The sequence below is a fragment of the Thunnus maccoyii genome, chromosome 17 (genome assembly GCF_910596095.1).
Source record: "Thunnus maccoyii chromosome 17, fThuMac1.1, whole genome shotgun sequence".
Classification (NCBI taxonomy): domain Eukaryota; kingdom Metazoa; phylum Chordata; class Actinopteri; order Scombriformes; family Scombridae; genus Thunnus; species Thunnus maccoyii.
The window spans coordinates 26,389,491-26,402,292 of NC_056549.1; the positions used below are offsets into that span (position 1 = coordinate 26,389,491).

The 12,802-nt window shown below is 43.7% G+C and overlaps 1 protein-coding gene across 3 annotated transcripts in view; it reads right to left on the reverse strand.

The window, feature by feature from the left end:
• Positions 1-12,802, reverse strand: part of rev3l (REV3 like, DNA directed polymerase zeta catalytic subunit) — a 75,785-nt gene that overhangs the window by 9,861 nt on the left and 53,122 nt on the right. For 2 of the 3 annotated variants that reach the window (XM_042389788.1, XM_042389790.1), the window contains exons 13-22: positions 7,294-11,134; positions 5,627-6,546; positions 5,396-5,481; positions 5,020-5,145; positions 3,975-4,167; positions 3,686-3,800; positions 3,461-3,576; positions 2,030-2,148; positions 959-1,077; positions 659-800 (exon numbers count right to left, since the gene is read on the reverse strand). In XM_042389788.1, the coding sequence (XP_042245722.1) occupies positions 659-800; positions 959-1,077; positions 2,030-2,148; positions 3,461-3,576; positions 3,686-3,800; positions 3,975-4,167; positions 5,020-5,145; positions 5,396-5,481; positions 5,627-6,546; positions 7,294-11,134 (5,777 nt within the window). The remainder of the gene's footprint in view (positions 1-658; positions 801-958; positions 1,078-2,029; positions 2,149-3,460; positions 3,577-3,685; positions 3,801-3,974; positions 4,168-5,019; positions 5,146-5,395; positions 5,482-5,626; positions 6,547-7,293; positions 11,135-12,802) is intronic. The other variant, XM_042389789.1, reaches the window with a different exon arrangement.

Consider the following 12,802-nt stretch of genomic DNA (forward strand, 5'->3'; position numbering starts at 1 on the left):
CATCCATTTGTAAAACAGACATGCAGTGTTACAAGAACTGCTGTTCTAGGTAACTAGATGTAAATGATATGATATGAATGATACGTAAAAACAGTTTTCAATCATTTCTCAATATGAAATATTAGAAGCCCTGTGAAGTGTTGGGAGTTATCTGGCTTGGACATCATCATCTATCAAGCACTAATTGCCCTCCTCAACCATAACCCAAACATTAAGAACATTAAACCCAGAGCTTCACTTACTGGTTTTATGGACACTTAAGGACAAGCAGGAAAGACTAAATTGACATTTTATCACCCTATAAAGTTGATAAGGCTAAAATGTTGGCAAACAGTTGCCTGTTTACTGTCTATTTACAGGATATAACAGAGCAACATTAGCATTCATTGGAGTTGTGTTTCTCTCAAACACAACAAACTTAAGTCCAATAGTCCTTCTTTTTTGTGTTTTTGGTCTCCTCCTCAGAAAAACATCTGGCTCTTAAGCTTCTAAATGTTCCATCATGTTCACCAGCTAATTGCTCTGTAGAGCTTAGAGCAGCTGCAGTGTAGGGTAGGTAGACAGATTCTCTGGGGGTATGTCTCTACAGGCAGCACCTTTCAACCTTACAAACAGTCAACAAAGACCTGGAAGTGTGTGTTTGTGTGTGTGTTGGTACCTGTGATCCTCGGGTCAGAACGTGGAGGAACTGGATCCCAAACAGTCTGGCCAGCTCGCTGGTTTTGCCGATGATGTCATGCTGTTGCAGAAGCTGCATGGTGCCGCGCACACGGCTCACATAGTGGTCCACCACCTTCCACCTAACACACACAAACACACATCAGTGGATTCATTATATACAGTGATTTTCATATGAAAAGCTGTACAGAAAACCAGCTAAAAGTCTGGATGGTTCAAATACAAATAGAGAAATCAGCAATGATTAGGAAGCCTTGTGTGCACGGTGTTGGAAACAAACCTGTACAGGTGGGTGTTGTGGTCAAACCAGTCAGACAGTGTGCGGGGGCTGTACAGGGGGAAGCGCTGGTGGAGCACATGGAAGGCAACATTCTCAAAACTGTAGCTGTTCAACGTCGCCTGAAGGGGAAAAAATAAAAACAACACCTTTAATCAAAGCAGGTGGAAAATAGTATGTGGTATAGTCCTACAAAGTGTACAATTTGTAAAACACCCTCACTTTCCTTTCTGTTGTAAACAGACTTCTGAATCTTTTATAGCAGTGGTTTCCAATGTTTTTAGCTCGTGACCCCTTGAAATGAAACAATGTCTACTCGTGACCACTAATCATAGGTTATGGCCTTTGTGCGGACGTGAGTTGTGATTCGTTCAACCCAAGAAGATTTTTTCTTTCTTGGACTGTTTCATATGAAGAATTTTTAGATACTGAAAGAGGTGAAAAAATTAGGAAAAGTTATAAAAAAAAATAAATACATTTTTGTGTAACAGAAATATATATTCTGCTTTTCTTTCAGAAATTAATGAGAGAAAATATCATGAAAGCTCATAAAATGTCTCTGAAATTAGGTGAAATTCAGACTAGTGGTCACGGTCGGCCACTCATGCGAGTGTCTGACCAAGAGATTCCCTGTGTGTTCTGAGAAAAATCAGCATTTTAGATTAAAAAACAACAGAGCTCACAGCCTAACACTGGCACCGTGCAGACAGCAGTAGTAACACCAACCTGAGAAGACCCACTGAGTTAACAAGAAAAACACTGTAAAAACTCCACAATCGATGTGCGAGGGGACGGGAGACAGTGGAAAAGAAGTTAAAACACATTTTAATGGAACATATATGTTTTTGTCGATATGTATCGCAAAGATTTTATTTCAAAGTTCACATTTCAATAAAATGATTGAAATGAAGCCCAATATACAAAAATAAAGTCGCACTGTAGCAGAAAGAAAACGCAACACTGGTGAGAATCCTGTCTGAGAGAGTGGAAAATGAAAGTCGGGCACAGCCTAAAACTTGGAATGGTGAAGACAGGGTGTGTGGGAGGGGGTTGAAGTCATGCTGGGACACTTGCCTCAGTCTTCATCACCCTCCACAGGTTGAGGGTGATGCGGCCGATGATGTTGATCTCAGTCATGGTGTCGGCCCCGTACTCATCCCTGTCTGCGGTGAAGCGGTTCTCTTTGGAGTCACCTGAGGACACACACAGAGCCAGACAGACAGCCAATTACAGAAGAGGAGGGGAAGCCACCAGAGGCGCTCTATTCAGCTAGTGCGCGCGCACACACACACACACACACACACACACACACACACACACACACTCACAGGGAAACACTTAAGACTCACACACACAAACTCTGCTGTACCCACACATCTCTACTCTTGCGCACACCCAGATGTGTGCAGGTACACACACTCCAACAAGGCCACACATGTTTGTACTTAAAGTGTGTTCACACATAAACATTCAAGCACACATGCAGCGCATGCACGCGCACACACCCACCCACACACTCACCCGCCCACACAAACAAACTCACAAACACACACACTCTTTCCCTTGACCTGGATTTAATGATTTCAGACTAGAACAAGAGATTGCTCAAAAACAAACAATTGCTAGAGAAGAAAATAATAGTGCACCCACACACGCTTTCAGTTTGACAGATACTGCAGCTCTCAGCAGCCACACTCTGACTGTAAGATTCAATACTATAACCATAATTACTTCTGCACGTTGCACGTACGGGATTTTGCAGCTATGCACTTAACAAGTGCCATGGTCTGTTTATGGATTTGTCCTGATGTGTCGCAGCCTCCATTAAAGAGAGAAGACCCTAATAGTTGGTCAGTAGCGGGGGTTTACTGTGTGGAACACAGCACAGTGAGCTCTGCTGCTGCATGCTGTAAATAATGGAAAGCTCAGCAAATAACTTTTCCACAGGAAATGTTTAGACATATACAGGTTAGTACTGTGGTTACTGGTCTGTGAGGGGAATCTGTGAGATTATATTAAACCTGGAAGGCTCTACTTTTGAAGCAGTTTTTGAAACTTCTCACACTTCTTGTCACACATCTCTCTCTTTGAAGTCCAGTGAGTGAGTCAGACCACAGGACTGCTTAGTTCAGATCAAAACTCCCACTGAAAAGACTCATTTCTGGTTCTGAGAACCCCATAGATGGAAAAGTCCACATGACTATTATTTTAACAATGTTTATGGCTGCTTTTTACATTCTTGCTCCCTGTTTCATGTAGGTTGCTCAATTGTTGCTCAATTGAATTTTACTCCACATTTTCTGTTTTTTTCCAAATGAGAGATATCCCATATTCTGTAATAGTGCCCAACAGCTCAACATTGAGTTTGATGGTGCTGTGATAACACCAGGGAGTGAACCTTAAAAAAAAAAGGATAAATTACATTTTTAAGGAACATTAAGATTTGCTTTGAACCCTGATAACTTGCTGTGCATTTGCTAATAGAAGCAGCTTTGGTGGCCCTACCTGGCACTCGTGACAGCTGCTGACAGAGGTCTAGTCTGAGTGCTGCCGCCCTCTGGAGCAGGTAGCCCCAGGAGTGCATCTGCACCTCGTACCCCACCAGGATGTCTGGATCAAACCTGCCAGAACATGAACATATTAGCACAGAGTTGAGTTTTAAGAGCAATATACAGTAGCTGCTTTTGGAGATTGATTCAATATCTATAAAGTATTGTTATTGTCACACACCTCCTCATGACAGTGACCAGCTCCTGAAACAGCATCTTCTCATCAGTGGCGTATGTCACCTGCAGTCCAGAGACACCTGACCTGACCAGCAGGGGCGCTGTTCCTCTGTGACCTGCTGAGAGCGTTTAAACACACTCATCAGCTTGACTGTAAACAGGTAGTGATCATGTGATCTTTAACGACAGTGTTCCCTATTTAAACTCTGCTGAATGATGTTACAAATAATAATAAAACATCTTGGGACAATTATCTTTCATTTTAGTAGCGTTATGAGAAAGTGAGCTTTCACCTTGGTCACAACTTTGGTGGTCTTTGTCCACCACAATGGCACCTGTCAGCTGGGTGCTGTCTACATCCGGCAAGGGAGCATCAGAACTGAGGCAGTAGAATAAGGCACATATGGGGTCGAACTCGGGGTCAGGTTCGAGGTCACGTCGGGTTCGTGCATGGAGCTCCATGCCCATTAGTGTTAGGTACTGGACCTGAAGAAGAAAGAGAAAAAACATTGTTGGGTTGAAAGGAAGCCACCATCTTTAGAGGAAGTACATCATGTCACCCTCTTGTTGTTTGATCATATCCCTTTATCTCCAAACTACTTCCAGATATTCCACATCTCCTCTAACTTTGCTCTTATTTTCTTTTTCAAACAGTTCTCTCTTATCTGATCATTTTTTTAGTTTTAGTATTGCAACATTAAAGATATCACCCCTTGCTAATGACTTAGCAACAATAATAATAAATTTGAGTATCTAGCAACGCTTATTTTAAATAGTGCATTTACTGCAAATCTGTTTTGATAAGAACACCTGTAAGTGCCAGGAATATTAAGTGTAAATCCTAATGGACTTCATGACTTCCATGGAAGATGGGATTCAGTGGTAAAACCCAGCCACAAGTTTACATTCCAAGAATGGCTGAGTCCACCACATCTGAAACCCTGAAACCATGTGTGCCCCTGCTGGTCGAGGACTCTGTCCAGCCAAAGTTTCTCTCATGTGTTTTCCCACATTCTTTGTTCTACTCAGCTTCCCAAACACTACAACACAGGTCCAGCTAAGTCCCATATATCAACACTAGACCACATAACTCTTTTTATCCCAAATTAAAAAGGAATTTAGAAGACGTTGAAGGTTTTATAAGGGACTGATATAACCTGTCTCGAAGCAGATTATCAGCCTGTCATTCATCCCTGAACTACAAGAAAATCGACTAAATCTGAAGACTAACTGGGCAAGTCTACAGATGTAAAACGACTTGATGATTTTAAAAAATATTCTGATATATGTGAGTGAGGATCATCTGTGTTTACCAGAAAAGTCTAAGGTGCAGCTCACCTCATGCAGAGCTTTGGCATCCTGCAGGTTCTGCATGCTGACTTTGAAGCCATAAGAGTTGGCTATGCTGGGACCTTCAATCTGAGAGTTATCTTTCTTTGGCATATTCAAAGCAGCAAACTGGTTCTGTGAAAAAACAAAGAGTACATGAGAAACATCCAAATGAGTAAGACAACACAGGCACCATTAAGGCTCAATTCAAACGCTGAACTGGAAGAGGCAGCGACTTTGTTCAGGGAAACAAGCTAATATTGGGTATATATATGGAATGTCACACATATATGTCTACATGCACAGCTCTGCACTGGTATTCTAAAGCTGTTTCCCTGTTTCCTCTCCGCATTAAAGACCTGAAAAAGCAAACTTGTGGTCTGACCTTCATCTGTGTTGACAGTAACACTCTTCTCAGAGGCTCCGCTTGGCTTCTCCGCCTCTCCTGGAGTCTCTGAGAAACAGGATCATCTGCAGAAGAAATTAAACAGGAAGAGCATAGACGACTGAATTAATCAACAGTGTAAAAAAGTAGAAGAGTTGACAACAGTAGCAACAGATATAATCACACATTACCCTGCGTTCCTGAGACAGGATGAAACTGCTGTTTTCTTACCCTCAGATATGGGCGTGCTGCACACTGGCTCCAGATCTTCCCTGCTTCCCTGCCGCCTCCTTAAAAAGGGAGTGCTGTGAAGGAGGTGTGGGATAGTCCTCCCCTCTTCCCTGTTACCGACATGAAGGAGTGTGGGACTAAGATTCTCCCCTAATCTCTCCAAGGAATAAGAGAGCCCAGGTGATAGGGGTTCAGAAGAGTTTTCACCTTGCCTGTCCTGATCTAGCTTGCCTGGCCCTGAGGGGCTGGACTGACATGACTGCTGCCATGGAGGCAGCTCTGGGGACTCTGGAGAGCTGGTTTTATCATCATCATTATCATCTTTTTCTGCACCCTCCTGCTCAAGATCCACAGCACCTTCATCTGTAACTGGACTCACCTCTGTGGATTTACACTGAGAGGCTGTATTCTTCAGGGGAGATATGATTAAGGACAGGTTGCGTTTCTTTCTCCTTTGAGTCCTGATGGTGGAGAGTCTCTCACACAGCTCAACCTTCACAACTGGGCAGCTAGAAACAGCTGACTGTTCAGTTCTGTCTGGATGTTCATCCACATCCACCCCAACTCTCTCCTTCTTCAGTAGCCCTGTGTCTCTCCTCGCTTTTTGTAAAATATCATACTGTTTCCTGGCTTCCAGCCACAGCTGCACACGCTCTCGGCTTGGTGGGTTTTTGCAGGGCAAAAGGATGACCTTCTTGTCACTGGCTGAGGATGGGTCAGTCTCAGACTGCTCTTTACTTGCCTCTGAGGCCTCAGCTCCCTGGGCTTGGGAAGATGAGGTAATAGTGGTGGCGGGGTGTGTCATGGCTGAGAAGGCTGTCTTCCAGAAATGGAGGCCATCCAAAGACAAGTCTCCACTGAACTCTGCTAGCTCCTTAGCCAGTCTGGTTCCCACCATTAGCTTGCGGCCGCCAACCTCCCTGAAGACAAGGCAGAGCAATGTTATTAAAAAAAATGTATTTATATTTTTAAAATACTGTAATTCATCACTATTTCAGAAGTGAACAAAGTGCAAAATCTAGTAATGAAAGATTTTTATTAAATAAAGCCATGTTGATAGAAAATAACACATGACCGATACTGGATTTTTGTAGCTAATATGATATTTGAACATTTAAAAATATATCATCTAATGCATTTTAACACATGCCATGAGGATCTTTGATAAGAATCACTGAAATTTGGCTATCAAGAATACTGGCCAAGTGAGCAAAACATTTTACAGCGGAAAAAGAATTGTCAGTGCTCTCTGGTGCACAAACTATACAACAGCAACACTGTACTGTACTGCCATTTCTTGTTACTTATTGGACTTGAGTCACAACATTGTAACTTTGTGACAAAAAACTTAGGTAATAAGTGCAGATGTTTATATATTTTTTAATTGTTGTTTTTTGCATCCAACATCATCTTGTTTTGTGCTGATGTGTGATAGTTTTGGGAAAGTTTTGAGGTGTACTGCCCAACATATACGCTGATACCTATATATCAGATGAGCTAAAATCAGCCGATAATATTGGCCATGCTGTTTAATCAGTCAGGATCTATTTCTCAAAAAACTTTACAGATATATTTTGTACATTTAGTCCATACATGGTTTAATCATATGCAAGATACTGTACAGTAATTATTGTTGCTGCTTGTGCAGTTAGTGCATATATTCTCACATGGGTTTCCCTGGGGCATCAGAGGGGTCGCTGCAGAAGGGCTCCTGGAATGTGGCCTCGGACATCTCCAGGTCCAACAGAGTGCTGAGGATCTCATCCCGGCTTGGAGGGGACATGAGGGGCTTGAGAATGTGGGCTCCACTTCCTGTCCCCCGCAGTAGCTGGCTCGCTCTCACCTGGGATAGCGAGCTGATGGAACGGGGAGAACTACTAGGCGTAGTGGATGTTAGTCCATCAATGCCCTCCAGAAGCTCACCTGTTGGCGAGCCTTCATGGTCTACAAAGGATGCGGAGCTTAAAGGCAAGGGTAGGACAGGGTCGAAGGCCGAAAAAAGCAGCTCTTTTCTCTCACAGTGAAAGTCTTGAAAGGGGCTGAGGGTATGGGCTTTACCTAAAGAGAAGTCCCAGTCTCTGTTCTTAATTTTCTCAGAGTCGGGGAATGTGAGGTGATTTGACACATACTCCCCGTTCTCAGGTCTATCAAAGAGGTCAGGGCTGACCAGCTTTGCCTTGTGCCAGTCAGAAGCCTTTTGAAGCTCTTCCCCAGAACCAGACAGTTGATCAAGTTTCTTCTCAACGCCGCCCAGTGCAGAGACAGCTTCCTGGCTGACATCACTCAGGAACATTACTGGTAAATTTTTATCAGTCAGGACAAACTGACTGCCACTGTACGGGCTGGAGAACTCCGTCTGATCAATGGCATTTATATCAAAGTTATAGTTGTGTGGGAGCTCTGGGGACAAACTGTCCTCTATGAAGTTACAACTGTCCAAGCCTGGGTCTGACAGGAAGAGGGGGCAGTCATCTGACATGTTGGCCTGTTTCACTGACAGATCTGGCTGAGTGCTGCTGGTCTTGTTTTTCCTGATTCTGGGCTTTTTATCCTTGGGAGTGGCAGATTTTGGGGCCCTGGGTTTCCGAGGAGTGGCAGAGGGGGCTCTTCGGGATTTAGCTGGTTTAGTTGTGGGATCCAGTAGTGCTGCAGCCTGAGCTATGGCAGTGGAGTGGTTGTCTGTACCAACCACTTGTAGAGGAAGGGCTTGTCCCTGCTGCCTCTTCTGGAGAAGCTGCTTGAGGACAGCCAAGCTAGAGGGGGTCTCACAGAGAGTGGGGATCTCCCCGTTCTTAGGGCCTGAGTGTGGGGAGGCTGTTGCTAGTTGGTTGTCTTTACAGTCTCCCAGTAAGGGTCTACCAGACAGAGGGGGTGTAGGAGCTTTGGACTCCTCTGGTGAAGCCTCTGCCTTTACCACAGTGGTCTGGCAACCTTGCTGCTTCAGCTGAACCGGTGGTGAAAAACTTTGGTTGACCTCCATGATAGAAGTCTCACAGTCCTCAACCTTTGGTTCTATTGACTGGGCTACTGAGTTAGAGTCTGGTATAGATGCAGTCTGGCCTTGGCTGTTGCCATCTGTACTTACTGGCTGCTGAAATGGAGGGACCTCTTGAGAGGAACTCTCAGAAGAAGGCAAGTCATCCTCTGGGAAAAGTAGCTGGGAGTTGTCTTTATTTAACTCATGGCTTTTAGGTTCCTCAGCCTTCTTTTTGCGGGACCTTCTGGGTCTTGTGGTGGTTGTAGAACTGTTGACAGTTCCTTCAGCTATATTTGTTACTTTCTTTCTCTGCCTTGGAGCAGCACCACTGCTTTGTCGTGACCTCTCTTTTTGGGGCACTTCTTCTGGAGTTTTAGTAGCAGACTTGCTTGCTTTCCTTTTAGTATCTGTGTATTTCTTAGGTTTGGTAGTGTGACACTTTACTCCTTTGGTTGAAGATACTGTGCGTGGTTTGTGAAAAGCAGAATTGAGACATGGGTCGATGAGTGGGTTTAGTAGTTGTTCTGAAGTCTTGGTGTCCATAAGAGGGTCACTTGGGGACCAACAACGTGGGGGTGTTGAGTCTATGGGGCTTGGGGATCTATCAGAGAGATAGCCCAGCTCTAGCATGACATCAGTATAGTCAATGTCATGGTCTTCTGCTAGCTCACAGTAACATGGTCGAGGGGGCGGCAAAGAGGGGAGATATGGGCCTCTCTCGCAGCCCTTAGTCCTTTTGACCCTTTCACCCTGTCTGACTCGAGGTTTTGAGGAGCTACTCACTGTTTTCCTATTTGTGGAGTTGACCTTTGCCTTTCGTTTGGGATGTTTTTTGGCCTTTGGCTCTGTGATGGGAAACTTCACTGCAGTGGACTCCGGCACCTTGGGCCAGAAATCCTTGAGAGGGGCCAGTTTATTGTACTGTTCCAGCTTTTCTTGTGTCAGCAACACCCACTGCTCCTCTGCACTCACTTTGGACATTTTCACCAACATGTTTTTCTGTCCTTTGAACCTGTTGATAATAATGTACTTGATGATGATAGGGGGTTCCTTCTTGCGCCGTTTCTGGTATTTTAGTTCCTGTCCACTGGGGACATTGCTGTCTTTGAGCCGTTCTTTGACAGAGGCTGGATTTTTAGAACGAGGGGCACCTGAGTGTTCTCCATCCTCGCTGTCGTAGATCATCTTCCGTTTGGCCCTCAGGGTATATTTACTACCAGGTAGTGCTGAAGGTTTAGTACATGTGACTTTAGCAGATAAACCTTGCAATGGGCTTAAACTATCATCTGCTGTGTCTTTAGCTTCCTCAGAAAAGCTGGACACAGTGGTGGAGTTGGTGGCAGGGGGCTCTGAAAGTGGTTCTCTCTCTTCATTTTCAGACCTCTCTTCACTTTGTGGCTCATCGTTTGTAACCGACTCTCCCTCTATGATTGGCTCATCTTTCATGGTCTCCGGCTCTTTTACTGGATTCCCCTCAGAAATTGGCATCTGGGTGTCGACAGTCACTGGACAAACACGTGTGACTGAGGTGAGGCCAGCGCAAACCTGGGTGTCAGAGGTAGAACTTTCAACTGTGTTTAATTGGGTCCTCTGTCCCGTCATTCCCAACCTTTTTTTATTGACTTTTAGCCTAGACCTGCGAGACTGGGCTTGTTCTAGCTTGCTGCTGGAATCAGCTAGCTTTTTGCTCCCAGCTTTCTTCCTAGTGAGGCAATTGGAGAGAATGACACTAGGGAAGAACTTGTAGTGTGCTTCCTGCTGGGCTACAATAGTCCTCTCAGTCTTGTTTTCCTGATAGTCCTCGTACCTGATTTTGAGTTCACCAACATCTCCCTCCTCGCTGTCCTGGCTCATTTCTTCCTCCTGAGGATCAAGAAACGCATCCTCTTCCATGGGTGACGGGGCTGAGGAAATGTTCCTCAGGATGGGGCTTTTACTGTCTGTCTGGCTCAGCTCCAGCTCTGTCTTAGATGAGCAGTTTCTCAGCTCTGAGTAACAGAGAGAGAAGGTCCTGTGGTTCTGAAGAATCGACAGACAGTTCGTTTCTACATTCTTTATGCTGCCATACTTCTTCCTGCTTTTGGTGACCTTACCGTTACTAAATGGGAAACTTTCAAGATCTGTCTTATCCAAAGCTATAGACGCTTTCTTGTCATAGGTGTACAGGGGTCGTAAGTCCTCTTTGTCTACACAGATGGGAGACACCTCAGGGTGATTGGCTATCTTGCAGGGGATGGGGTGCTTGACTGGTGGGATGTAGGGGATTTCTTTATTAACCTTGAACCCTGTTGAACATTCACTACTGCTGTCCTGGCTGCTCTTTGACTGAAAGTGCTTGTCAAGTGGTTGCTCTGTGTCCAACACATGAACTGGACTGTGCTCTGGGTGCTTGCACTCTAGACGGATTTTGGCTGAGGAGGGGGGCTCCAGGTGGACAGTCTCTCCAGGGAAGGGATTTCTTTTTACAAGCATCTTTTCTGTGACTATGAGAGATGACTGGGTCCTGGAGCCACTGTCCGTTAAGGATGAATCTATGGATACAAAACAAAAGAACAAGAGGCACCTCAATGAGAGTTAACAGCAGACAGAAATAGATTCAAATCTCTCCTTTACGTATGACATACTTGTTTTTCTTGAAATTAAGAGAAAAGTGATGCAGCAGAAACAAAGATATTCTCATTATTATTCCATGCATCCTTCTTCCTTGTCAAAACCTGGTACCTACATTACCCACAATGCAACTCAACCCTCAATAGATTGGTTGAGAGATTTGGGTGTGTTACACTTCTAGCAGCTAATGTAGCCTGAAGAGGCTAGCCTCAAGCAGAGATGAGGAGCGTGCTACAGAGGTCTGGTAACTTCACTTCATTCTAACTCCACACCCCCAGATTTTTTTCATTTTCTAAATGTTTTGAAAATGGCCCCAACTGACACTGACTCAAGTGACTTGAGGCAATTTATCAGATTTCATACAACTCTCTCTGGTGCCACAAAAGGCTTTAAAATGTTTTTTACATATGCAATAGTACTCCCCAAGACCTGTAAACATACTTTGATGTGTAAAATTGCTGGAGATCCTCTTTAAAGGAACTGACTTCAGTGGTATTACAACTAATTAGACTGAAAATCTTTGTTATGACAATTCCCACCATCTATTCCCAGGTCTGACATTTAAAACAGAGGATGTTTCATATTCTCATCTTTTATCTCCTCTTCAGCACCAGCAGTTAGCACTGTTCAAAGGTCGCTTGGTTGTATTGGTATGTCATTATATTGAGTGTTTCGGTGAGCTAATGACAACTGTCATCTGACAATGAAAAACATATTTTAAGTAGAATGACAGTTTACAACTGTGCTACTCACAAAATAGATAAGTCTAAATAAAGACCAAAAGGAACAGCAGTGGCACCTGCAAAGATGGCTGAGCAAACTTAAGATTGTGCTCAGAGAGATATTAGTACTATGTGCCCCCTCATTCATTTCAATAAGATTACTGCATTGGCACAGCTTTACAGAATGGCAACACAATCAATCATGTGATTTTAGACTTATTGCAGGCGGTCACATTGTGGGGACACGTGTGCAAAACTATGACTAGCTTGGCCAGCAGGTTTACATACACTGTAGAGTCTGAAGACAGTAAATCACTGCCCACAAATACTGTATGTCCTGTTTTTGTTCTAGGGGTGGGTGATATGATAAATACAGTATACTATGAGACAATATAAATTAGTCAATTGTGAGAGATTTTACCATTTATAACACAGAGACAATCCCTTCAATCTTTCAGTATAAGAGGCCATTGTAGATTATGTTGCAAATCAATTAGCAGGACTGCTTTATGGCATTATTTGACTTTTAAATTAGTTTTAAATCAACAGTTTCTCGACTGATTTTTTTCAGAAAATGTACTGATAATGATACGTCTCCATATTTGTGTATAATATTATACTGTATATACTATGACAGAGGATTTTATCTGTGTTGCCCACTCCTCATAAGTGCCAACATGTATTTTCTGCATTGCTACAATACATTGTTTAAAGTGAGCCTATGTAATTTTTGAAAGAAGAAACACATTGTTTCTGTTGCAAATGAAAAGTTTAATTCATAAGCATAAAATGCACCGTTGCTCATTTCAACAGATTCAGAGCAGCTATAGCCTTACTTTGTCTGGTATGGCCAGTAGCTTATGGTAG